Source organism: Meles meles, chromosome 5, assembly GCF_922984935.1.
Source record: "Meles meles chromosome 5, mMelMel3.1 paternal haplotype, whole genome shotgun sequence".
In the NCBI taxonomy this organism is placed as follows: domain Eukaryota; kingdom Metazoa; phylum Chordata; class Mammalia; order Carnivora; family Mustelidae; genus Meles; species Meles meles.
Window position 1 is genome coordinate 146791048 of NC_060070.1, and position 25798 is coordinate 146816845.

At 42.6% G+C, this 25798-nt stretch overlaps 1 protein-coding gene across 2 annotated transcripts in view; it reads left to right on the top strand.

Moving 5' to 3' along the window:
• The window catches only part of CDKAL1 (CDK5 regulatory subunit associated protein 1 like 1), a 628557-nt gene that overhangs the window by 499855 nt on the left and 102904 nt on the right, over nt 1-25798 (top strand). For both annotated transcript variants that reach the window (XM_046006189.1, XM_046006190.1), the window contains exon 13: nt 8860-8922. In XM_046006189.1, coding sequence (XP_045862145.1) covers nt 8860-8922 — 63 coding nt within the window. The remainder of the gene's footprint in view (nt 1-8859; nt 8923-25798) is intronic.

Genomic DNA, 25798 nt, shown 5'->3' on the forward strand with positions numbered 1-25798 from the left:
GTTTTGCTGAGTATTTGAGGTATATTAAGTGTATTTCATATCACTGATTTTTTTTTTCACTCATTTCTGAATTTTGAGGTTCCCTGTTTTAGATGCCAGGGACCTGTTCTTTCTTCTTTGATCTTGAACGATTATTATCCGCTTAGGGACACCATCCGAATATGTCCAGTACCAAAGTGAGATTGTGATTGAGTGCTGATAATGTCAAGTGCTTTTAATTAAGTTTCTGGTGTTTTATACATTGATAACAAAATAAAGTCCAAGTTTATTCAATTAGCTCTCCATTAATTTTTCAGAAGCACTCACCAAGTAGGGAACTAAATACACAACAGTAGCCTGTTCTCTGCAGCCAAAGCCCCAATGTGCCCCAGAGGAATTCCTGCATAGAGTTCATTTTTAAGTCAAGGAAGAGGCTGGGAAATAAGGCAAAGCTGCAGACATAATATGGAGATTAAAAATGATAATGCTTGATGGCATTCAGAGCCCAGAACGGCGAAAGCTGAAAGACAGTGGGGATCTCACCTGGAAGACAGAGGCTGGGAGAGATCTCTGGGATCCTATATTGGCTAGCGCTTCTCCACTTCAGCCACGCATTGGAAAACCCAAGAGCTTTTCAGTAATACCCTTGTCTGCATCCCACCATGCCAATTAGCTCAGCGTCACTGGGGATTCACACCAGAACACTGGTATATTCTAAAGGTTCCTCATTGGTTCCAACCACAGTGAGGCTTGAGAACCCCTGGCCTGATTCACCTCCCTCATATCACATAGGAGGTCCAGAGTGGATTGCTTGCCCAAGGCCAGAGAGCTCTGATTTGCTGGAATATTAACCTCAACCTTCTCTCGTCGTCGTGCCTCCTTTGTTTTGGAGCCTTCCCCTGTGATCGCATCCCCTTTCCTGCTTTCAATAGACCAGCAGGCTCATGACTCCCAAATCTGTGGCCCCCAGCTCTCCTCCAACACCCTGCCCTTATCTAACTTCCTCTCGTTATCTCCCCAGTGTCTCACGGCCAGCCGCTCAAACGCATTCTCTTCAAACCTGAATTCCCCTCCCGAACCTCTTCCCCCTTAAGACTTACTTTTGCCTGGATTCCTTATACTGATACAGGGCACTTCTCTCCCATCGGTTATCTGAGCCCCAAATCTTAGTGTCTCCACTGTTCTTCCCTGTCCTGTACTCCTTACCTAATGAGTCACCAAGCACCATCTGTCCTGCCTCTGCTTTTCATCGATCTAACCCACCTCCTCTCCTCGCCCTAGCTGAATCTGGGATGGGATGTCCTTTCCTCTGAAGCATGGCCACAGCCTCTCACACTCAGCTTCTAGCCTCGTATGCTTGCTCCATCCCTAACACCATGAGGAAGCGCTTTCTGGACCACAAGTGGAATCATTTGTCCCGTTCTTACAGTATGCGCTCTAACCACTTAGGCATCTCTCTGCTTTCACACAGCTACTTCCTTCCTCCCTCTGGGCACCTACACCCAGCCTGCTTTCCTACAGTTTATAAATGGCATCAACTGTCTATAGACCCAGTTCTTTTATTTCTGCTTTTATCAAAAGCTAAACTCTCCGGTATTTTCCCTTTTCAACCAAATGCTGTCATATCACAGGCTGAGTTTAATAAGCTCAGCATCGCCCACCCCCTGACACTGGGAACCTGCCCCTGCAGGAAGTATAATCAAAGATCCCAGGGCAAACAGCAGACCTGCCTTATGGCCAGACCACAGTTTGGATAGTTAACACCTTCACTTAACCTCCTAAGGTTTCCCGGCTGCTTCATTTCTTATCCCTGGCTTTAGTGCCTCAGTGCTTCTTGCTAAGCCCTGTCCTCACTGCAGTTCTCCTAACCCCTGAGTCATTTGTTTTTACCTTGTACCTTTGTTGTTTTGGCCCTTCTGCCTCTGGACGTGGTTCTCTGACTTCCCTGCTAAATGCCTGTCTCTGGCAAGTAGTAACGGACCAGTTCTTGTTCCTTGGTGTTTATTTCCTAGAATTTTGACTCTGGTCTCTTTTTGGAATTTGTTTAGAACCTAACCCTCCTAGACACCCCACTCCCATCATCGATTACCTTGTTGTCTTAAGGGCCCCTGCATGACACAAAGATAACCTGTTCAGAACCTGCGTGCCCACTTAATGAGTTGTCTTGGCTTCTTATCTTGTCACTCTTACTTTCCACTGCTATTTGCTAGTCGATTGGTTAACCATTTTCCAGACTCCCTGCCAACAAGGGGACACGAAAAAGTAAGTGGCTTGAAACTCTCTTTTCTTAGTATATCAGTTATACCTTTATATTTAACCTGTGTTAGTGGTTGCCCTAGAGTTTGCAGTATGCTGTTCCAATCAAACCAAGCAAAACATAAAATAAAAAAAATACAAAAATAAAATCTCGTGTAACAACTCGACTTTAGGGGTAGTGTGAGTACTTTAACACAATTTTTTTTTTAAGATTTCATTTATTTATTAGAGAGAGAGAGCACACAACCTGAGGGGGGTGGCGGGAAGCAGAGGGAGAGAGAAGCAGACTCCCTACCCAGCAGGGAGCCCGATACAGGGCTCAGTCCCAGGACCCTGGGATCATGACCAGAGCCACCAAGTGCCCCAATGACACAGTTATCTTAATTTCTTTCCTCAACCCTTAGCGTCATTGTCATTCATTTGACATATACATAAATATGCATAATTGAATGTATTTTTGCTGTTACTGTTTTGAATAAGCTGTTACCTGTTAGATCAATTAAGAAAAATAAAAATAAAACTTCTTTTACCTGCAGTTTATTCTTCTCTACTTATTCAGTGCTCTTCCTTCAGATCCAGATTTCTGACCTATATAATTTTCCTTCTCTCCAAAGAACTTCTTTTAATATTTCTTGCAAACAAGGTCTGCTGGAAATAAACTCTCTCGGTTGTTTCTCTGAGGAGGTTTTTAATCTATTCATTTTGGAAGGCTAATTTTGCAGGGTACAGAATTCTGAGTTGGTGGGTTTTTTTCTCAACACTTTGAATATTTCTCTCTCTTTTTGCCAGCGTGGTTTCTGGGAAATCAGATATGGTTCATATCTTTGTTCCTCTATAGATAAGGAATTCCATCGCCCTTTGCTTTCTTTCAGGAATCTTTATCTTTGATTTACTATAATTTGAAAATAATATACCAAAGAATAGGTTTCCTTGACATTTATTGTGCTTGGAGTTGTCTGAGCTTCTTAAATCTGTGGTTTGGTATCTAACATTCATTTGGAAAAATTCTCAGTCATTACTGTTTCAAGTATCTCATGTGTTTTGTTTTGTTTTTTTTCTTCTCCTTCTGATGTCCCCATTATGCACATTTTATACCTTTTGTAGCTGTCCCACAGTCCTTGGATATTTTTTTGGTCTTTGCTCTCTCATCTTTTTGGTTTTTGAGGATTCTGTTGTTAAAATCTCAGAGATTCCTTCCTCAGCCATGTTCAGTCTTGAACATGGCCTCCTTGGCCTATCACAGGCATTCTTCATTTGCACTGTAGTGTTCATCCCTAGCATTTGGGGGAGGTTCATTCTTTGATTTCCGTCTCTCTGCTTACATTTTCATCTGTTCTTGCATACTGTCTATGTTATCCGTTAGAACCCTCAACATATTTTAAACTCCCTGTCTAAATTCCAGTATTCTGCCATGTCTGGTTCTGAAGCCTGGCCTGTCTCTTCAAATTGTGTGTTTGCCTTTTGTATGTCTTGTAAATTTTCTTGATAGCTGGACACAATGTACTGGGTAAAAGGAACTGGTATAAATAGGCCTTTAGTAATATGGTGAGGTGTAAGGACAGGAGAAGCATCTTGGAGTCCAATGATGAGATCTCAGTCTTTTAGTGACGCTGCCTTTGGACTATAAACAGGTTTTCTCAGTGTTTTTCCTCCCTCGTTGGGTGAAACAGGATGGCTTAGTGGACTGAAGTTGGGTATTGCCCTTGTCAGGTTAGCTAGTCTAATAATACCCCAGGAGTTACGACTCTGGTTAACTAGTTCCCCCCTGAGGGCAGGCCTTGTTGGAAACAGAGTACTCTGATGTATTTCAAGATGCCTCTTCTTCCCCTTCCTGTGCCTGCAGCCACAGAGGGTTTTCCTCTAATATTTTGTATGAGAACCTGGTTGAGCTATTAGAGGCCAATCTCAGGATATTGTAGACCACCCACTCCTGCCTCATGACTGTATTGTCCTGAAGTTCTTTTTTTTTTTTTTTTTTAAAGATTATTTATTTATTTATTTGACAGAGACAGAAATCACAAGTAGGCTGAAGTAGGCAGAGAGGCAGGCAGATAGAAAGGGAGAAGCAGGCTCCCCACCAAGCAGAGAGCCCGATGTGGGGCTCAATCCCAGGACCCTGAGATCATGACCTGAGCCGAAGGCAGAGGCTTAACCCACTGAGCCACCCAGGCGCCCCCGTCCTGAAGGTCTTAACAGAGTTGTCTGCACTGAGCCTCCAGCAGTCCTTCCATTACCATTCCCATTTGCCTGCTCATGCTCTGGATGCTCCAGAAGCCACATTCCCGATATTGACTTAGTGGTCTCCCCCAGTCCTGGGGGCAGCAGTGTTTTCTGTCTTTCCCTCCCTTATGCATCTAAAAAAGAGTTGATTTTTTCAGTCTGTTCACCTTGTTACTTGTTAGGCCAGAGCGGTGACTTCCAAGCTCCTTACACGGGGAACTGGAAACAGGAAGTTAGTGTATTGATACTCAAACCTGCTCTTTCAGCTTCTTACCACAAAGTGTCCTAAAACATTTATATTGTATTATCTACAAGCAGAGAATGAGCACAGAAAGCACTGGATTCTTTTGGGTTAAACTGGTGGATATTGTTACGATTTAATTAATTATATAACTTCACCTTCAAAATTCAAATTTTCATTACATGTCTCTTTCAGATCTAACTCCTTGTATCCATTCAATAAAAATTGAAATACTTCCATTGTCTGGAAACCTGAACTGTTAAAAATGCTCCACTGGGGCCTTTAGTTTTGTTTGGTTTTGTCTGAAAAGGAGTTTAAACTTGGGTCTTAAAGGGGTCGTCAGTATTTTCTGTTCTTGGAGTATGAAATATAAAAGCAGTTTAGGAAACACCTCTGGGATGGAAATTCTCCAGAATCTCAAAGTTTGACCAGATTTTCAGACTGCCTCAGGTACACCCCACACAGACTCATCCCTGAGGCCTATACCCCCGGAGGTGCAGGGAAAGGGACACAAAGACCCTCGTCCAGCTCCGGGGGAGATGTTTGTCATACTTACTGTACTTGGCCACCCTCGTTCCAAGTTCATCACACACCTTGTTCAACATGTTTACTTTTTAAACACTCAGAGAATTAACAGGTGGTTGCATGACTGAGATGTTTGTTTTAACAGGCTAAAAAGTGGGAGGTAGTTTATAGACACACACGATGATGCAATAGGAAAGTGTCTAATTATTCCATTTTTGGCTCGGCTTTTAGCTTCAGTTAAAACTGCTGATAGCAAGGCTCAACAAGTTTTGTAGTGCAGGACTCTTCACAGTGTCTGTCTATGAGAGACCGGCTCACCGGCGGTAATGGCCATTCCCTTGTACATGAAAGCTTCTCCTTGGCTTTGGCACTAGAATTTAGGAAAGAATCTCAGCGTTTCTGTCCCCAGAACTTCACAGTGTGAATGCGGAAGGCTCTGAAAGTCCCATATCTATGTCCGCATGCTCTGCAAACTAACTCGTGATATTCTCTGTCTGAACATCGAATGCCCAAAAGTAAAATCCTGGTAGCAAGACAGCTAACGGATCTCTGGCCTGGTAGGTTCATCCTGATGCATTCGGGTGTAGGTTCTGATCGGTTCTTGCACTGTCTTCGTGCAGTGGAAGGCGAGAGGAGTCTTGCGGGATGGTTGTTCATTTGCTTTGGGGTCAGGGGACTATTGCCAGAAGTAGACATGGTCCAAGATAGCGATTCGAGATCTGGGATGGCTAACTCTCTCTGTAAAGGGCCAGAGAGTAAATACTTTAGGGTTAACAGGCCATAGGATCTGTGTGGGAACCCCTCGACTCTGCTGTTCAAGCACAGAAGCTGTCCTAGATACACAGAAACAAATGCGCGTGGCTGGTGGCTGTGTCTCAGTAAAACGTTACTTACAAAAACAGGCGGAGGGCTAGATTGGCCCGTGGACCACTCGTTGTCAAGCCCTATTCTGGATCCCTGAACATGCACCACTGAGCTGTATGATTCTGACCTCCCAGGAAAAACAGTTGTAGTTTCCAGTTAACCGAACTATCACATAGAATCTTCAGGATTCCTAGCCAAGACTGCCCCATATTTGTATATATTAAAATTGTTGTAAGAAAGAAGAGTATTTTTTTCCCTTGCGGGCTTCTTTTGGGTGCTAATCTGAATTGTGTTATTTACTTGTCATTTATACCCCACTTCCTTCCCAAAATAATTTGAGGTAGCTTACAGTAAAAAGCAGGTATAGGTTTTAGCTGTCAAAATAGAGATATAAAACCAAAACCACATGAAAATGTCACACCAAACAACCTCTGAATATTCCGTTTCCACCCGCCAACTCAAGTGGGTAGCTCAGCATTTTGGGGATGAACCAGTCTCTCGGACACCTTCTAAACTGAATACTATTATGCTCATGTTTTAGCTTTCCTAGCATAATTTCCTTCCTGAAAAAATTTCACCCCATGTTTTATAGTGAGTCTTCTATGAAAAGAAATGTTCGTATCCATCATTTTTCTTCTGATTGAAGTATAAGCCAACAACTCTTATACAGCTAAGGGGGTACATGGAAAGAAAAGAGAAAAATCACAAGCTAAGGAAAACTTTGGTGAGCCCGTGACTAGTTCAGAACAGACTTCGGGACCCCTGGAGAGTCAGGGGGCTGTTCCCTGCCCTCGGAGGGAAAAGAAGCCGTACATTGCTTCAGCGTCCTGATGGTCAGAAGCCCACTTCTGAGGTGGACAGGGGAGGTGGGGGTTTGGGCTGGCTGCAGGGAGGGATGATGTTTAGTGGGTGACGCGGAAACAAAGCCAGGGGACTTGCAGCCCTGCCGGCTGGAATCATGGCTCCGAAGACCGTTCTGAAATAGGAAAACTGGTCTGTGGGACAACAGGGCGTACAGAGGACTCTGATCTCAAACCGAGCTAATGTGGGATTCAACTGCTTAGCCGAGTGGCTGCCAGAGGTCACGGAGAGCCCCAGGCCGGAGGTCTGCTAGGATCCCTGGCACTGGGGAGGTGAGGCAGATGTGCTCAGGCAGACCCTGGAGTTTAAAGGGAGGAAATGCAGAAAGACTTCCCTAGGAAACCTGAATACCAGGCAAGGATCCATTCACAAGTGAAGACAGAAGCCGCTCAGCTACCTGGCAGTTGGATTAGCAACAGCAGAGTGGAGCGAGAAGCAAGAGGGGGTTAGTCGTAAGGACAGGAGACCATGCTCACACCGACATTGCAAGATACTGTCGTGGGCTAACTCGACGACGTAGGAGAAATCAGTTCTGTAATTGGCACCTGGGAAGATGTTCGATCTCTGTTTTAAAGATGTTTCATCTGCTCGGTGAATTGGGAAACATCCTAACCTTTACATGGAAAAGAGAAATGAAGAATTTCTGACTTCTGTGGCAGTCCCTTCTCTCGTTTACTCTTGGTGGGAAGGCAGATCGGGGTAGGGTTTGGAGGGAGGAGGCCCTTCGCCGTTATCCATCAAGGTGATCAGCATGCCGGGCTATCTGACTCCGTGTCTACACGGTACAATGTATTGTTTCTGAGAAAAGTGCACACTGTCAAGCCGGCAGAGGTGTTTATGCCAAGATGATCATTTTATGAAAAAATGGAAGCGAAATGCTGAAAAAATTTCAGATTGCAGAAGTTTTTGGATTTCAGTAGCCCGTGTAAGGGATTGCGGATCTGGTTATACAGGTTTTTTAGTTTGGCAAGGATCAGTTGTGAAGTTGGAAAAAGTCAGTTTTGGGACAGTGTATACAGAACGGTCCCCTTCCTTTGAAAGTAATAATTGTATGTGAAAATACATGCACGGAAGATCGAGAAGCACATGCACAATTTCCTGTGGTGGTTATGATGAGTGGACAGGTCTCAGTATATGAGAAAACAAGCTGCTTCTTCCTGTCGACCAGAAGAGAAGCCCGCCGCCCCGCTCCCACTGTCACAGATACTGGGGGAGCAGGAGTTGGAGACGGTCCTCAAGTAGTGGGTTCAGCTGGAGAAAAACATCTCATTAGCAGGGACAAGAGGCTTTTCTTTTCATCACCAACTCTGAGGCTTAGCTCGTCATTATGGACATGCGTGTCTAAGTCAGGTGAATTCGTTTATTCCGGAAGCAAATAGGCTTCGAGTGCCGCGTGGGAGACACCACACAAGGCACTTGGGCTACACAGCAGGGACAGAACGAAGGCAGCCTCAGGCAGACAGGCCCGACTGGTGACTAGGAAGCCAGGGGAAGGTGTCCTGTTTGACTGGATGCGTGTCGGCGTCCAGGTCTGGGTAACAGCAGTTGGCATTACAGTGAAACGCAAGCGTCTCAGTTTTTTTCTTCAGCGTAGTCTCTTCTATTTAGTCTCATGTGTTTGAAGATCGAGTTTCCGAGGATGATTACTGTTTCAACTCTGAAACCTCCAGGAAAAGGTCTCCTCACTGGTCTGTAGCAATGACCCACAAAGCCATCAAGTGGCTGTGACTTCTGATTGCAACCCCGTATCCCAGATTGGCGCTGTAGTCCCTCTCCACAAGGAAGAACCTCTAAACAATGTCTTCGTGCAGGTGGATAGGTAGACAGAGAGATACATAGGCAGACATTTAGGCACTTACGCACGTGTATGTTTTTGTCACCTGTCGCTCACATGTTTGTGTTTTCTTCCACAGAAAAAACAAAGAACGAAAGACCTTTCCCGGGTGTTCCATTCTTACAGTCCGTACGATCACAAGGTAAGAGAAACATGTTGTTCGTGTGTTGGATCCATGTCTTTCTGAATGTAGAGCATGGTTCCCGCCAGCGAATAGTGATTTTGAAGTGTGTTTTCCAATTACATTTGTATTTTCATTTTAATTTGTCAGCGGTTTATCTCTGCTAAAGAAGTCAGAAAAATCTTCATTTCTGAACTAAAATAATTACATCTTATTCACATTAAAATCCAGTTACACGTTGTCCCTGAAATCTCAAAGATGAGGCAAAGACAGATTTGGGGGTGTTATTTACTTGGTTGGTTGTTTTCTTTCCAAACACTGAAGAAATGAACTTAACTTTTGAATCGGTAAAGACAGTTGAGATAGGCATTACCAACTCTTTGGCTTTCCATTGTTCCTAACAGAATTATTTTCTCTGAATGAAATCCCAAACAAAGAGCAGTATATAGCATAATACCTGAGATGCCGCTTCCAAAAGTTTTGCCCCACAGAAGACCAGATAGTGCCGGGACCCCACGTATTTGTCCCCCAGCTTGAAGGACCCATGGCCCGTGTTGCTTCATTTGTACCCCACGCTCTTCACTCCCTGTGTTTGAAGAATTCCCAGACAGCTTTTTACTTGTGAGCATTTCACCATCCATCTGTATAAGAGCTCTTTAAAAACACACACGCACGCACACCTGACTGTCTTTAAAAGAGACGCTCACCACCACAGCATCGTGGGGAAATATATTACAGGGTTCCCGAGGCTCCCGCACCACTAACGCATCATGTAAAGGTTCCAGGAAATCTGTTAATTCGAGGTGATTTCAGAAGCGAACAAAAAATTTGCACACTTGAAATGCTAATATAAACTTCAATCTTGATCTGTGAATTTACAAGGAGACATGTGGTGGGGATTTTTTAACTAGCCAAAATAAGTAGTGTGAAAACTATTTTCCTCAGTTGAGAATTACGGAGATGTCTGGATTCAGGAGGAAAAAACTGTGCCAGTGGTTCATAGAAGTTGGAAGATTTTCGATAGCATCTAGTGTTTCTGTAGTGACCAATTGACTTTAAGGACCAACAATTTGTGAAAGTGGTGTTTATGCTTCGTGTGACCGTGACAATCTACAGTACCAAAAATGATATCATTTCCTGTTGTGTTTTCAAGTTAAACCAGTCCCTTTGCAGAATATGGCAATTTGTTTGAAAGAGATCAGGAGAGCCAGTAATGCCTGACGGTAGAAAGAGAAGGTGCCGGCAGATAAGTAACATGCCAGCAAAGGGAAGGAGGCTGGCCGGATTCCTGATAGGAGAGTTGCACTGTTTTTAGATGAAGCCATTTAATTTAATTAACAGATATGCAGCAATGGCTTAAGTCAACATTCAGGAACAACAAAAGGCTTTGACAAATCAAAGGTCTTGCCCGACTTGTGTAAATTTTGCCCACTTCTAACATTTTTTGATTCACAGTTAAGGGAAATTCCATTATTCTTTTATTAGAACTCTTAATGGAACTTAGCCATTTGCAGCTTCTGCCGGCTTCCTCTTCATATCCTTTGTGGCATTGTATCAAAGTCACCTCAGATTATTTTGGCTTCCCTTGTGAAGACTTCATTCCTCTACAAATTAGTCATTGGGCAATGAGAAGTTGAGTCTAAGTGCTAGACGGAGTTCCTTTTGATCTTTGCTTCAGGATCGGTAATAAATTATTGTAAAGAGCTAGACTGCTTGGTGAGTGATTTTTGAAGTTCCAAAGGTTTGGCCTGTTGGCATTCTACTTCGTTCTGCATGTGTAGGGACGGAAAAGGGGAAAGTTTCCAGGCAGCTCCTGCCCCTTTCTCCAGCTCCATCCAGACACGTCTCATCGGGTCACTGTCAACCTTTCTTGCTGTTGGTCAGTGTCCACAACGACTAGCACCACAGGGGCTGAGGAATAGACACTGCTCTCTCGGTCTTAGAATCGTCCCTGCCCCCCATAAATAAATACAAGGAGGTCATGATTCAAGTTACTTTGTCATTTTAAGTACCCAATTATATTCAAACAAATTAGCTTTCTAAGCAGATAGGTTTTAACATAGAATGTTTTGTAAGATGTGGTTAGAGTTGGCTTAAGCATCTCGTGCTCGGTGAGATCTCTGTAGTGATCTTAGGATTAAATATATACATATGTTATAAATGAAAGCTTATATAAAATAAAATATAGGCTGTCTGTGACATGGTTTTAAAAAAAGAATGCGGGGTGCCTCGGTGGCTCAGTGGGTTAAGCCTCTGCCTTCGGCTCAGGTCATGATCTCAGGGTCCTGGGATCGAGCCCCACATTGGGCTCTCTGCTCAGTGGGGAGCCTGCTTCCCCCTCTCTCTCTGCCTGCCTCTCTGCCTACTTGTGATCACTGTCTGTCAAATAAATAAATAAATTCTTTAAAAAAAAAAAAAGAAAAAAGAATGCAAGGCAGAGAGTGGATAGGATACAGTAAAATCAGACTGGCCGTGTGTCGATGATGAATGAAACAGAATGATGAGTTTATGGGGGTTCATCATGCTATTCTGCATATTTTCTTTTTTTTTTATTAACATGGATGGAAATTTTCCTGGGAGTGAATGTTGTGGTATTCGTTTCCTCTCTAGCGAGATTCCTTTTATCGTTAATTTTTCCCTTGACGTAAATTTATACCAAAGAAGGAACACTCAGCATTTCAGTGGGTTCCTTATGCTGAGTCAACTCAGAAACGCAGCTTCTGTTCTAAAGTTGGCATCATTTCCCAGGGTTTCATCCCAAATTATAGTGGGTCACTGAAATGATAGCCCGGCCTGCTAGAAACTGTTAAAACAGTGGTAATTACAAAGGATAGTCCAACCGTTCTCTTCCCGGTGAGTCAGCTATGTTTGCTCTTTTCTCGTCCGCAACTCCCCCAGCCCGGCCAAGATCGCTCCTGCCTGACCCCAGGCACAGGGGAGTCACCGGGTTAAACACACCAGTGGTGTTTGAGTGAAACCAGGTGTGTTTCTTAATCGTCCTCTGAAGCCACTGTTTACGTTGTAAATGGTCAGTTGGGTTTCTCTTAAATGCTGTTGCAGAAAGCAAATAAAGCTTAGAGCAAAATGTGCACCCCGAATGAGTCTTAAGCAAAGTACCTGATTTATTTTTTATACTCTTAAGACAAATTTGGCCGGAGATGGGAAGAATTTCATTTTGCAGTGTTATCTCTGGATCCATGACCATTTAAAACAAAACAAAACAAAACAAAACAAAACTGTTTCCAGTTCTTGTGATACAGACTTATAGAGAATGGCTTGATGAAAGCCAATTCCCATTTTTCTGTCCTCATAAAAGGGAACATTGGTAAAGAGAATCCAAAGCAGCAGGTAATTTGGTTTATTTTGTGCTCTGTATGCTGTCCTCTGTTATTTTAATAAACACATAATAAACATAGCTTGTAATTTCTGAAAACACATCATCCTAACTGCCAGGAAAGGTTACAGGTCCAGAGGCCTTCCATGTATCTGGAGTTGAATTTTTTCTTTGGATAAGTTACGGGTAAGCAGAGTAGGGCTATAATTAGAACAGTTTTTATCAAAACCCTGCTTATTAGCCTGTGCTTTCTGTCTTTGGTCCGAAAGAAGTATTGCCATGCATATAAAAGGTGTCTCTCTCTCTCTCTCTCCCTCTGTATTTCCTTCCTTCCCCCCTTTTTTCTTTCTTGTTAGATTTTTATCAGAGTTATGTGTTCAGGGGGGAAATCTCAGTTTATTAGCTAAACACAGATGTTTGTCATCTGCTAACATTAAAAAGCTATTATAAAATATGAAAATGCTTGGAAGGAAAAAGTACACAATTCTGTTTCAGTCTGTGGTGGTTTTTAATATCTGGATAGTTTAGTCTCTAAACAGAGTTATTCTCTATAACTTTATATACATTCCACCATTAAAAGTGAGTCTTTAACGGGTTATCGTTACAGTTTCTGTATTTTATAAAGTGAACATCTCATGTTCTTGGAATGACTGTTATTATTTCAATAATTTCTATATTCATGGACATAAATGCATAAACCCATGTGAGAGAAGAAACATTACTGTAAAGCCATGTTGGTAGAATCGGCTTTTCCTTTTTGGCTTTTTAGGGGGTGTTTTGGTGAGTAGTGTTATTTTAAGACTTTTTCTACCAACACAGACATACATCAGCTGAGCTGTACGCAAATTCCTGTGTGTCCCCAAGAGCAGCTGTGTATGAGTTAGCGTACCAGCAGATAGGAGACCGATGTCAGTGCTTTCCACAGCCAGGGAGGGGCCTTCTGTGCGGCAATCTCCACCGCCTGAAACCCGGCTCAAAGCCTGCCCGCCCGCCCGCCCGCCCGCCAGCCAGCCAGCCAAGACCCAGCCTCTCCCCCTCCCCGTTTAATTCTCTTCCCCCCACCTCGTTACCTCTTCAAGCTCCCTATCCACGAGCAGTCCACTTTTAAAAAGAATACTTCTAACAGGCGTACACGTCTGGCTTCCCCAAAAATAATCCACCCCAGCAGCAGCTACAAAGAGGGTGGTTATGGCTTCCAGAAGCCAGAGCTCCATCAAAAACTGGCGGCAGGCTAAAAGGAGGGCAAGGCCCAAGGCCATAAAGACGCTAAGTCATCAACAAAGGAACTCAGAAGTGCCGCTGCCCAGGACCACTTAGTTTGGACCCAAATACCCAAAGATCCCTACCCATTTTTGCAGTCCCAGAGTAAAATAATTGGGCCTGAATTACATGAAGAGGCAGATGTTTGAGGATAGTATAGAGATGCATATGGTCTATTTTTAGAAATACTGCTATTTTAAGGATAGGTGCTATTTATCTTGGAAACTTAGGAGTAGCTGTTTTTTTAAAGGTTCGATGAATGAGGTATTACTATAGAATGTGGTTTAATAACAGAGAAATAGTAAGAGGGGTTGAACATAGTTGGGTAAAGGACGAAATACTGTGTGCGGCCAGAAAAAATAAGCAGAGAATCCATATTCCCCCTACTTTTTTATATTATTAGATACTGTAAAAACATCGAAGTACATGACATTTTTATCTTGAAGAGTACACTAGGCATAACTTGAGTAGAAGAATTATAACTAACTTATCGGTACAGTCATTTTTAAGTGCGATATTAAATGTACAAAAAATGCCGACTTGTATTTGCATAACCCACACTTCCTAAGGCTACCTTAAACTCTGCTATTAATACAAACACATCTGGGAATTCATGCCTCCCTGTGCGCAGTGAAATATGATTCAATTAAAAAATGTAAAAAAATACTTTCTGGCTTCATGTGGACAGAGGCGCACAGCAAAAGTTTATTTTTAAAGTCTCGGGGAAAAAAAGTCCCCACCCTCCCATCCCTGAGAGACTGTCGTCCCTGTGGCATTGAGTCCCATAAATACCTATGTCCTACCTGGGGCGAAAGGGGCAGTTTCGCGTTAGAAATCCCGTATTGATCTACATTTCTCCATCAGTCGGATTTGTCTAGTGATTGAAGATAACAGAAGTCCCTCCACCCAGCTCTCTCTGTTTGGAGAAAGAATAAGGGCCATTCGACTTAATCCCGAGGCAGAGGCAGCCGCAGTATGGTCAAGCCGTCATCATCCCCTGTGCTGGGAGGAACATGTCGCAACAGAGCCGTTTGAGTGGTTCCTCCCGAGGGGAGATGGGAATTTGGATCCGGGCCTGCTGGCCCTGTTGAGCTTCAAGCTATCTGCTGTCTGCAAATAGCACATTCGGTTTGTAACGGATGCGGCACTCTACCGTAGCCAGATCCGCACGGCACCTGCGGGCAGAGAGACAAGTTATTGACTCGGCGTGTTGACGCCACACTTCGCACAGCTTGGCCAAAGCCATTTGTGCACTCCACTCTCTTCCCCATCTTTGGCAAAGACCAAAAAATGTTTAAAAGGGGGATGTTGCTGGGGCGCCTGAGTGGCTCAGCGGGTTAAAGCCTCTGCCTTTGGCTCGGGTCATGATTCCAGAGTCCTGGGATCGAGCCCTGCATCGGGCTCTCTGCTCAGCAGGGAGCCTGCTTCCTCCTCTCTCTCTGCCTGCCTCTCTGCCTACTGGTGATCTCTGTCTGTCAAATAAATAAATAAAATCTTAAAAAAAGGTGGGGGGGGGCAGGGATGTTGCTAAATATCAGGAACGACTGGATAAATGCCTGATTGGTCGAGTTGCTTACTGTTGTAAAGCCGCAAGGTGCGGGGAAGTGAGTACTTCAGGAAAGAGTAAACCCCTGTTCACATCCTGTGATCTCTACCCTAAAGCCGAACGACAAACTCAGCCTCAAAGCAAAGCACGTCACTAAAGCACACTCCGGTATAAATCTGTGCCCCCGTTTGTTAAAATGTCTTCCCTCTCAAGAGGATCCTAGAGCCGTCAGCAAAGGTGCAGACGTGGCTCAGCTGGGTTTTCCTTCAGCAGATTCGTCTGGCTCCCCTGTTGCTTCCTGATCTGTGCCAGCCTGACCCAAAGGCGTCATCTTCACTTTTAACCCTCCCCAGCAAGTGATTCAAGTGGACTAACTCAACAGCTTTCCTTGAGCCTCGCTTTGCCACTGTATCTCAGTATTTTTCGCTTTTCCTTCTAAAATGACATTGATCTAAAACCCAAACATTTTTTTTACACGTTAGTTTATGATGTGACCGGAACTGCGAGGACGGGGGATACGGAAGTAGGCGTAAAGGGCGGACATAGATCCTGGCCCGGTGGATGCCAGTTTCCTGCTTTGCCAGTCACCCTGAGGACTGACAAAGAGAATGGAATCTGAGGGGGCCTTTTAGTATTGTTGTTGTTGTTGTTTTTAGTATTGTTGTTGTTGTTATTATTATTCAGGTATAGAGTGCACACCATGTAACTGGCACTATCCCCAAAGCCTTACAGACCTGCAGAAGTCCTTTACTCTTCATACCGACCCTATAAGATGAGGACTCGGGTCATCCCCTCTTTTACAGGTGAGGAGACAGACCCGGGAGATCCCTGACTGCTCAGGGTCACACAGCCTGTAAGTTACAGAGCAGTCAGGCTCCAGAGTCCAGGTTCATCACCCTGGTACCACGAGTAGCTATAGAGTCACCATGTAAGACGCTCTAATAAAAGGTGGACTGACCCTTAAGGTCATGGTCAAAGTGACCCTTCTTTGGGTCACTGAAAGGGACTGAAGTCAGAAGCAGGGGAAGAGCATTGAGGAGTCCGTGGAATGAGCTCCCGGTGACAGTAAAGCAGCCAGGCCGGATCCTGAAGACCAGCCTGACCCCCAGTGTCCGGGGCCCCGCTGGCTGATTCACCATCAGCCTGGGGCTGAGATGTGTTGAGTAAAGCCGGACGTCAGGGCGAGTATGACCAGAGACCAACAGATCAGGCTGGCCCCATGCTCGGTTCCTCATCTTGCTCTCTTCCCGCACTCCTGCCTGCCTTCTTCAGGACCAACAGGGTAGGAGGGGTCCGAGCCGGAGAAATAGGGTAAGGCAGAGTCTGAACCACTGAGAAAGGTTGAGGAGAAGGTCGTCTGAAGCTGTGACATGTCGGCATGGGAAAACGATGGCAGGGCAGCTTAGAAGCAGGTAGGATGACATCCTGGGCCACTTACCTGGTCCCCAGCTGGCACTGTGACTTCCTTTTATGGGCAGATGGGGTCATAATGCAGAAATTGGGAAGTTTCCTGGATCTGGGGTTAAGAACGTCGTAGTTACTAGATTACTGTCTCCTCTGCACCTCTCCACCCAAGCGCTCTCAGAAATCTTAGTAATAGGGGAAGAAGAAATATTCGTGATGAAATCCTTTGCCAACATGCACTATATAAAAGTATTGATAAAATATAATCAAAAGAATGTCTACATAGATATGGCAGTTACTGTGTTTTCAAATTATTTCTCAAACCTGAAGGAGTCTCCGTTTTTCCTGCCATTGGTTGCGTACCGCCTCTATGAAATTCACCAGCATAGGGCGGAAGTGAGCCAAGGGCAGGGAGAGGAACGGCATTGTACCAAGAGCTGAAGGTGCCCTACAGCCATCCCTGGGCTTGCCCCACACCGTTCCACCAGTCACCCCGCCTGTCCTCCGTCATCAATCTCTGCACCCTGTCCCAACCCTGTCTATGTCTCATTTCCACTGTGCATGATCGCTTACCGGCCTTTCCCACTCCCACTGGGACCACACATGTGGCTGGCATGGTAGCCAGTCGGTAGTTAGGGTCGCCAGAATTAACAAATAAAAACACAGCACACCCAGGTAATTCGAATTTCAGATAAACAGTGAGCATTTCTTTGATATGAATTAAGTCCCACGCAATACTAGGATGTAGATATATTGAAAATTTATTCATTCATCTAAAATTAATATGCACCTTGGTGTGCTCTTTTTATCTGGCAACCCAGGCTGCACAGGCATGACATAGTTCATTTTGGCAAACTGAGACAGAAAGATGAAAAGGAAAGAAAATCCCAAAATGGAATGAAATTTTTAAAAAATGATTTTAAAACCTCCCCTGCATTTGGTGCAAAGGACATAAGAATATTTGTTCCTTCTCCTCGTCCCATCCTTATTTGTATACCATGCCTGGGCTCCTCTCAAAGACTGACACCTATGGCAGATATTTTTAATTAAGAAGATAGAACTAGGACGCCTGAGTAGCTCAGTCTGTTAAGCCTCTGCCTTCTGCTCAGGTCATATCCCAGGTTCTGAGACCGAGCCCTGCGTTGGGCTCCCTGCTCAGTGGGGAGCCTGTCTCTCCCTCTTCCTCTGCCCCTCCTCCATGCTTATTTTCTCTTTCTCTCTCTCTCCTCCAAATAAATAAAGTCTTTTAAAAAAAAAAAGAAAGAGGGGCACCTGGGTGGCTCAGTGGGTTAAAGCCTCTGCCTTCGGCTCGGGTCATGGTCCCAGGGTCCTGGGATCGAGCCCCACATCGGGCTCTCTGCTCCGCAGGGAGCCTGCTTCCTCCTCTCTCTCTGCCTGCGTCTCTGCCTAGTTGTGATTTCTCTCTGTCAAATAAATAAAAAATATTAAAAAAAAAAAAAGAAAGAAAGAAAGAAAGAGGAAAAAAAAAGATAGAACCTGCCAGAAGGGAGGTGGGTGGGAGGCTGGTGACTAAGGAGGGCACTTGTAATGAGCAGTGGTGATGATGGCAAGTGTTGAGTCACTATATTGTACACCTGAAGCTAGTGTATTAACACTATATATTAACTAACTAGCATTTAAATAAACACTTAAATAGAAAAAGAAGATAAGGGACGCCTGGGTGGCTCAGTTGTTAAGTATCTGCTTTCGGCTCAGGTCATGATCCCAGGGTTCTGGGATCTAGTCCCATATCAGGCTTCTTGCTCAGTGGGAAGCCTGCTTCTCTCTCTCCTTCCTCACTGCTTGTGTTCCCTCTCTTGCTCTTAAAAAGAAAAAAAGAAGAAGAAGAAGAAACAACTTACTCATTTAACCTTAGTTCTCTAAAATCTTATTTTTTTACCCTGGGAAATCTGTCTGGGAAATTGCTTGGAAGACACAAACAGAAGTTAAATTAAAACATACCGATACCTTATTTTCAAGGAATAAGAATTTTCATTTCCCCCCTGAAAAGCACACTTTATTTCTCGGCAGTATATTTTATCATAAAATATAATTAATGACTTCTTCGTAGCTAAAGTTATTTCTTTTGAGATGTACGGAGAAACATTAATGCTAGTGATGCTCACAGCAAGTAATGTAGCAGTCACTAGAGAAATGAGGAAGCTTGTTCTACTTTCTCTCTCTCTCTCTCTTTTTAGCTCTACTGCTCAAGTTTTAAGACTGTCGAGAGTCCTGTGATTGGTGGGCTGCGGGGTGATGCTGTTTGGAATGGGCCCCCCAGGCCTGGCCTGTGTCTTCCTCAGTACATCATTAACAGTGGCTGAAAGGCCTCGGTCTGTGCTCCCCTCTCATATGATTACCAACCCGCGATACAGAGTCAGACTTGCATGATTTCCAGAATTCTTTTGGCCAAAAACAGTGAAATGCAAGTATTTCCACGGGCCAATAATTCACTCTCTCACGGGTTTTTGTGCAACATTAAGAAGACGGGATTACAGTTAGCATCTGTGGTGTTTTTCCCGTGTATACATTAACGCTCTTCTCTTGAAACTGGAAATTTAGCATCTGGGGAAAAAAAAGTTAACTAGCTTCTTCTAATGACTGTTAATATTTTCCATTATTCAACACTACCTTGGGGTGCCTTTCAGAATTCCAGAGATATTTTAAAGGCACACGTGTCAAATAAAAATAAAAGAGTTCTAAAAACTCAAGTTCTTTTTAATTTAGCTCCATTAATGTATGGAGCACACATGGGTAAGAAAGGAGACTATCCATTTTTAATTACCATAAAGTATAATAATCCAGCTACTGTGGATAAAACAGATCTCTAATTCAGTTTACAATTTTTTTCTTTTGAAGAGAGATGATTTTAAAGCTGCTTGTTTGTCTTTATTCCTCACTATTTCTTATCAACACTTTCTTTTTCTGATTTAATTTAAAATTTTAAGTTGTCGCGGGTTAAGGTTTCATTTGACCTTTTTCCACCACCCCATCCTCCCAGGCCTTCTTAACATTCTCTTGTCTTCAGCTGTCTCTCAGTGCAGGCTGATTACCTTCCCCTGTCCATCCTGGACATTCATATTCTCTTACCATTCCGCTTCTGCATTTCTCCACTGTTTCGTAGATATTCTTGCCTTTTGCCCTCCGTAATGTGTCTCCTTGGGGTCTTGATGCGGGGTCTTGCGTCCTGGTACTTCCCTTCCACCGGAGCTAGTCAGTGACGGATGGACGCAGTGGTCCGCCCTCCGATTATACGGTCTTAACCGTAGAGCTGGGAACGCCGTTAGAGTTCCTGCAATCCCGCATCACCCCATCCCATCTCCACTGCGTAGGTGAGAAAAGCTTCCTTTGTCCTGTTGAATTCATCCTTCCGAACTCAGTTTAATTTCCCCTTCTTTGCGTCTTCTCGGATGCCCCAGGAAAATTGATCTCACGCTACCACTCTGACGCACATATGCCTTTATTACTTGACTTGTTGTGCTCTGAGAATTCAGCTCCATCCAATAAATGTGGGTTTTTCCCTGGAGGACAGGCACAGTGACGGGGCTAAGATGCTCATAATCCAACGGGGCAGTAGAGGGAGATGGCAGCAAATACTGGATTTTCTTACGTTGTTCTGTTACATATTATTATTGGCCTGACTGTTCCACCGTGCTGTGCTGTGGATGTCTGCAGGACGGAGATCACAGCTTGCTTTGTTTTTCCCCTCTCCAAGGACAGGCCCCGAATTCCGGATCAGAATTTGATGTGTTGTATATATGAGGTGTATTTTACTTTTCTTTTGAGCTGCCTACCGTAACTATACAAAAGCACTTACCCATCATCCCAAGGATACAGGGTTAAAATGCAGTTTCTTAATTCCCGGTTTGAAGCTCTGCCCAGGTCACTACATAGTTGGAATGTTCCAGGAGTAACGGCCACAGCTGTGGGCGAGGGTACTAACTTTGTTCTTGGTTTTTGATTATAAAGTCAGTAACAGGACACTTAATACTGTATCAAAAAAGCCTCCTCCTCATCCTTACAGACCCTTGTTCACTTCTCCAGAAGCAACCACTGTTTCTGGTTTTATGTGTTTATTTCTAGGGTTGTTTTTACCTATGTAAGCACATACCTATCTGTAGTTTTATATAGACACTTGCTTTTTTATTCAGATGTTAACATAGCCACAAATTCTTACGTTTCCTCTTCCATACGATTGCACGTCTTGGAGATGATTTCAACCAGTACATAAAGAACTGCCTCATCCCTTTTTGAAAAAGTAAATGGATATATTCTGTACCAGATGCTGGCCATCTCTAACTAGACTCGTACTGATGGACCTTCGGGTAGCTTCCGATCTTCTAATCTTACAGATAGTGCTGTGGTGTATAATCTCACAAACGTGTCCTTTCATGTCTGTGTAAATATCAACCGTATGATAAATTTCTAGAAGTAGAATGACTGTATCATAGATGAGTGTGTTTTAAATCATAAGGATAGCAGGTTACCTACCAAATGAGATGTTCCAAAGTACATTCCCACCCTCAAGGTAAAACAGCGTTTCCTCACACCCTCCCCTACACGCTGTGTCAACTAACTTTTAAAATCTTCTCCTCTTAGTCACAAAGAATAATTTGGTCTTTAATTTACATTGCTATCTTGACCTTGCCAAGATACTTAAATTTTCTTTACCTCTGTTTCCTCCATAAAATGAGAATAATACTGTATTTCATAGACTCTGAAACACTATTAATTATAAATCTTCCCCTTAATTTATATAATACCGAGGAAGGAAAGCAGTATTGCTCGTTATAATGTCAAGACACCATTTTAGAAGACACCATTTCATTTAGAAGACACTTCTCAAACCAAGAGGTGCAAAAATGTCAATAAATGTGCATTTTAGAATTAGTGAAATTTGCTAGTACCTGCTTTATAGGACCATCATAAGGGTGAAGTGGAAGGCTTCTGGAAGAGTACCAAGTGCATAGTAAGTACTCAATGAATTCTTGTTCTTTTAGTAAAATTATAGTTATTATAATTACGTATATAATATATATAGTGTTTATATTACATATAACATATAGTATATATAAATATATATAATAATAGCTATATATTATAGTTATTGAAACGTCAGCTCCAATACTAGGACCCAGCACATAGGACATCCTCAGTAGCTTGCCCTGTTATCATTATTATTATTAATGCAAATTTGTGCTTATTAGAATACAAGCAGGGATTTTGTCTGTTTTTTTTTTTAATTATTTTTATTGGCATATAATGTATTATTTGCCCCATGGGTACAGGTCTGTGAATCATCAGGCTTACATAATTCACAGCACTCACCATAGCGCATACCCTCCCCAGTGTCCATCACCCAGCCACCCCATCCCTCCCCCACCCCGGGAACCCTCAGTTTGTTTCTTGAAATTAAGAGTCTCTTACAGTTTGTGTCCCTCCCTATCCCATCTTGTTTCATTTTTTCCTTCCCTAACCCCCATGACGCCCTGCCCTGCCTCTCAGATTCCTCATATCAGAGAGATCGTATGACAATTGTCTTTCTCTGATTTATTTGGCTCAGCATAATACCCTCTAGTGCCATCCACGTCATCGCAAATGGCAAGATTTCATTTCTTTTGATGGCTGCGTAGTATTCCATTGTGGGTATGTACATACGTGTGTGTGTGTGTGTGCATGTTTATTTATATATTACATCTTCCTTATCCATTCATTTGTTGATGGATGAATGGACATCTAGTTCCTTTCCATAGTTTGGCTATTGTGGACATTGCTGCTACAAACATTCGGGTGCATGTGCCCCTTTGGATCACTACATTTGTATCTTTAGGGTAAATACTCAGTAGTGTGATGGCTGGGTCGTAGGGTAGCTCTATTTTCAACTACTTGAGGAACCTCCATACTGTTTTCCAGAGTGACTGCACCAGCTTGCATTCCCACCAACAGTGTAAGAGGGTTCTCCTTTCTCCACATCCTCACCAACACGTGTTGTTTCCTGACTTGTTAATTTTAGCCATTGTGGTTTTGATTTATATTTCCCTGATGCTGAGTGATGCTGAACACTTTTTCTTATGTCCGTTGGCCACCTGGATGTCTTCTTTGGAAAAATGTCTGTTCATGTCTTCTGCCCATTTCTTGATTGGATTATTTGTTCTTTGGGTGTTGCGATTGGTAAGGTGTTTATAGATTTTTTGATACTATCCCTTTATCTGATACGTTGTTTGCAAATATCTTCTCCCATTCTGTCAGTTGTCTTTGGTTTTGTTGACTGTTTCCTTTGCTGTGCAAAAGCTTTTCATCTTAATGAAGTCCCAGTAGTTCATTTTTGCTCTTACTTCCCTTGCCTTTGGCGATGTTTCTGGGAAGAAGTTGCTGCGGCTGAGGTCGAAGAGGTTGCTGCCTGTGTTCTCCTCAAGGATTTTGATGGATTCCTGTCTCACATTGAGGTCTTTCATCTATTTGGAGTCTACCTATGTGTGTGGTGTAAGGATATGGTCCAATTTCATTATTCTGCCTGTGGCTGTCCAATTTTCCCAACACCATTTGTTGAAGAGACTGTATTTCTTCCATTGGACATTCTTCCCTGCTTTGTCCAAGATTAGTTAACCATAGAGATGAGTGTCTGTTTCTGGGCTCTCTATTCTGTTCCATTGATCTATGTCTCTGTTTTTATACCAGTACTATACTATCTTGAAGATTACACCTTTGTAATAGAGCTTAAAGTCTGGAATTGTGATGCCATCAACTTTGGCTTTCTTTTTCAACATTCCTCTGGCTGTTCAGGGTCTTTTCCGCTTCCATATAAATTTTAGGATTGTTTGTTCCATTTCTTTGAAAAACATTGATGGAATTTTGATAGGGATTGCATTCAATGTGTAGATTGCTTTAGGTAGCATAAACATTTTCACACTATTTGTTCTTCCAACCCACGACCATGGAATGTTTTTCCATTTCTTTGTGTCTTCCTCAATTTCTTTCATGAGTACTTTATAGTTCTTTTAGTACAGATTCTTTGCCTCTTTGGTTAGGTTTATTCTTAGATACTTTATGGTTTTGTGTTCAATTATAAATGGGATTTAGGCCTTAATTTCTCTTTCTTCTATCTTGCTATTGGTGTATAGAAATGCAACTGATTTCTGTGCATTGATTTTATATCCTGACACTTCACTGAATTCTTGTATGAGTTCTAGCATTTTTAGAATGGAATTTTTTTTTGATTTTCCACTTAAAGTATCATATCTTCTGCAAAGAGTGAGAGTTTGACTTCTTCTTTGCCAGTTTGGATACCTTTTATTTCTTTTTGTTGCCTGATTGCTGAGGCTAGGACTTCTAGTGCTATGTTGCATAGCAGTGGTGATAGTGGACATCCCTGCTGTGTTCCTGACCTTAAGGGAAAAGCTCCCAGTTTTTCCCTATTGAGAATGATATTCGCTGTGGGTTTTTCATACATGGTTTTTATGATATTGAGGTATATTCCCTCTATCCCTACACTTTGAAGGGTTTTGATCAAGAAAGGATGCTGTACTTTGTCAAATGCTTTTTCAGCATCTATTGAGAGTATCAAATGGTTTTTGTTCTTTCTTTTATTAATGTATTGTATCACATTGATTGATTTGTGGATGTTTAACCAACCTTGCAGCTTAGGAATAAATCCCACTTGGTCATGGTGAAAAATCCATTTAATGTACTGTTGGATTCTACTGGCTAGTATTTTGGTGAGAATTTTTGCATCCATGTTCCTCAAGGATATTGGTCTGTAATTCATTTTGATGGGGTCTTTGTCTGGGTTTGGGATCAAGGTAATACTGGCCTCAGAAAATGAATTTGGAAGTTTTCTTCCATTTCTATTTTTTGGAACAGTTTCAGGAGAAAGCTATTAATTCTTCATTAAATGTTTTATAGAATTTCCCTGGGAAGCTGACTGGTCCTTGGCTCTTGTTTTTTGGGCGATTTTTGATGACTGCTTCAATCTCCTTACTGGTTATGGGTCTGTTCAGGTTTTCTGTTTCTTCCTGGTTCAGTATTGGTAGTTTATATGTCTCTTGGAATGCATCCATTTCTTTCAGATTGTCAAATTTGGTGGTGTATAGTTGCTCATAATATGTTCTTATAATTGTTTGCATTTCTTCGGTGTTGGTTGTGATCTCTCCTCTTTCATTCATGATTTTATTTATTTGGGTCCTTTCTCTTTTCCTTTTGATACATCTGGCCAGGGGTTTATCAATCTTATTAATTGTTTCAAAGAACCAGCTCCTAGTTTCATTGATTTGTTCTACTATTCTTTTAGTTTCTATTTCTGCTCTGATTTCTGCTCTGATCTTTATTATTCCTCTTCTCCTACTGGTTTAGGCTTTCTTTGCTGTTCTTTCTCCAGCTCCTTCAGGTGTAGGATTAGGTTGTATACTTGAGACCTTTCTTGTTTCTTCAGAAATGCTTGTATGACTATATATACTTTCCTCTCAGGACCACCATTGCTATGTCCCAAAGCGTTTGAACAGTTATGTTTTTATTTTCATTTGTTTCCATGAATTTTTTTCAATTCTTTAATTTCCTGGTTGACCCATTCATTCTTTAGTAGGATGCTCTTAACCTCCATATATTTGAGTTCATTCCAGCTTTCCCCTTGTGATTAAGTTCTAGCTTTATGAGAGCATTATGGTCTGAAAATATGCAGAGAATGATCCCAATCTTTTGGACCAGTTGAGACCTGATTTGTGACCCAGGATCTGATCAATTCTGGAGAATGTTCCATGTGCACTTGAGGAAAATATGTATTCTTTTGCTTTGGGATGGAATGTTCTGAATATATCTGTGATGTCCATCTGGTCCAGTGTGTCATCTAAGGCCTTTGTTTCCTTATTGATCTTTTGCTTAGATGATCTGTGCATTCCAGTGAGGGGGATGTTAAAGTCCCCTACTATTATTGTATTATTGTCAATATTGTCAATATTGATTTTATTATTGGTTTATGTAATTGGCTGCTCCCATGTTAAGGGCATAGATATTTAAAATTGTTAGAACTTCTGGTGGACAGACCATTTACGTATGATACAGTGTCCTTCCTCGTCTCTTATAGTTTTTGGCTTAAAATGTAATTTATCTGATATAAGGATTGCCACCCAGCTTTCTTTTATGTCCATTGGCATGGTAAATTGTTTTCCACCCCCTCACTTTAAATCTGGAGGTTTCTTGCAGACAGCATATCGATGGGTCTTATTTTTTTATCCGTTCTGATACCCAGTGTCTTTTGATTGGGTTATTTAGCCCATTTACATTCAGGATAACTACTGAAAGATAAGAATTTAGTGCCATCATATTGCCTGTAAGGTGACTATTACTGTATATTTTCTCTG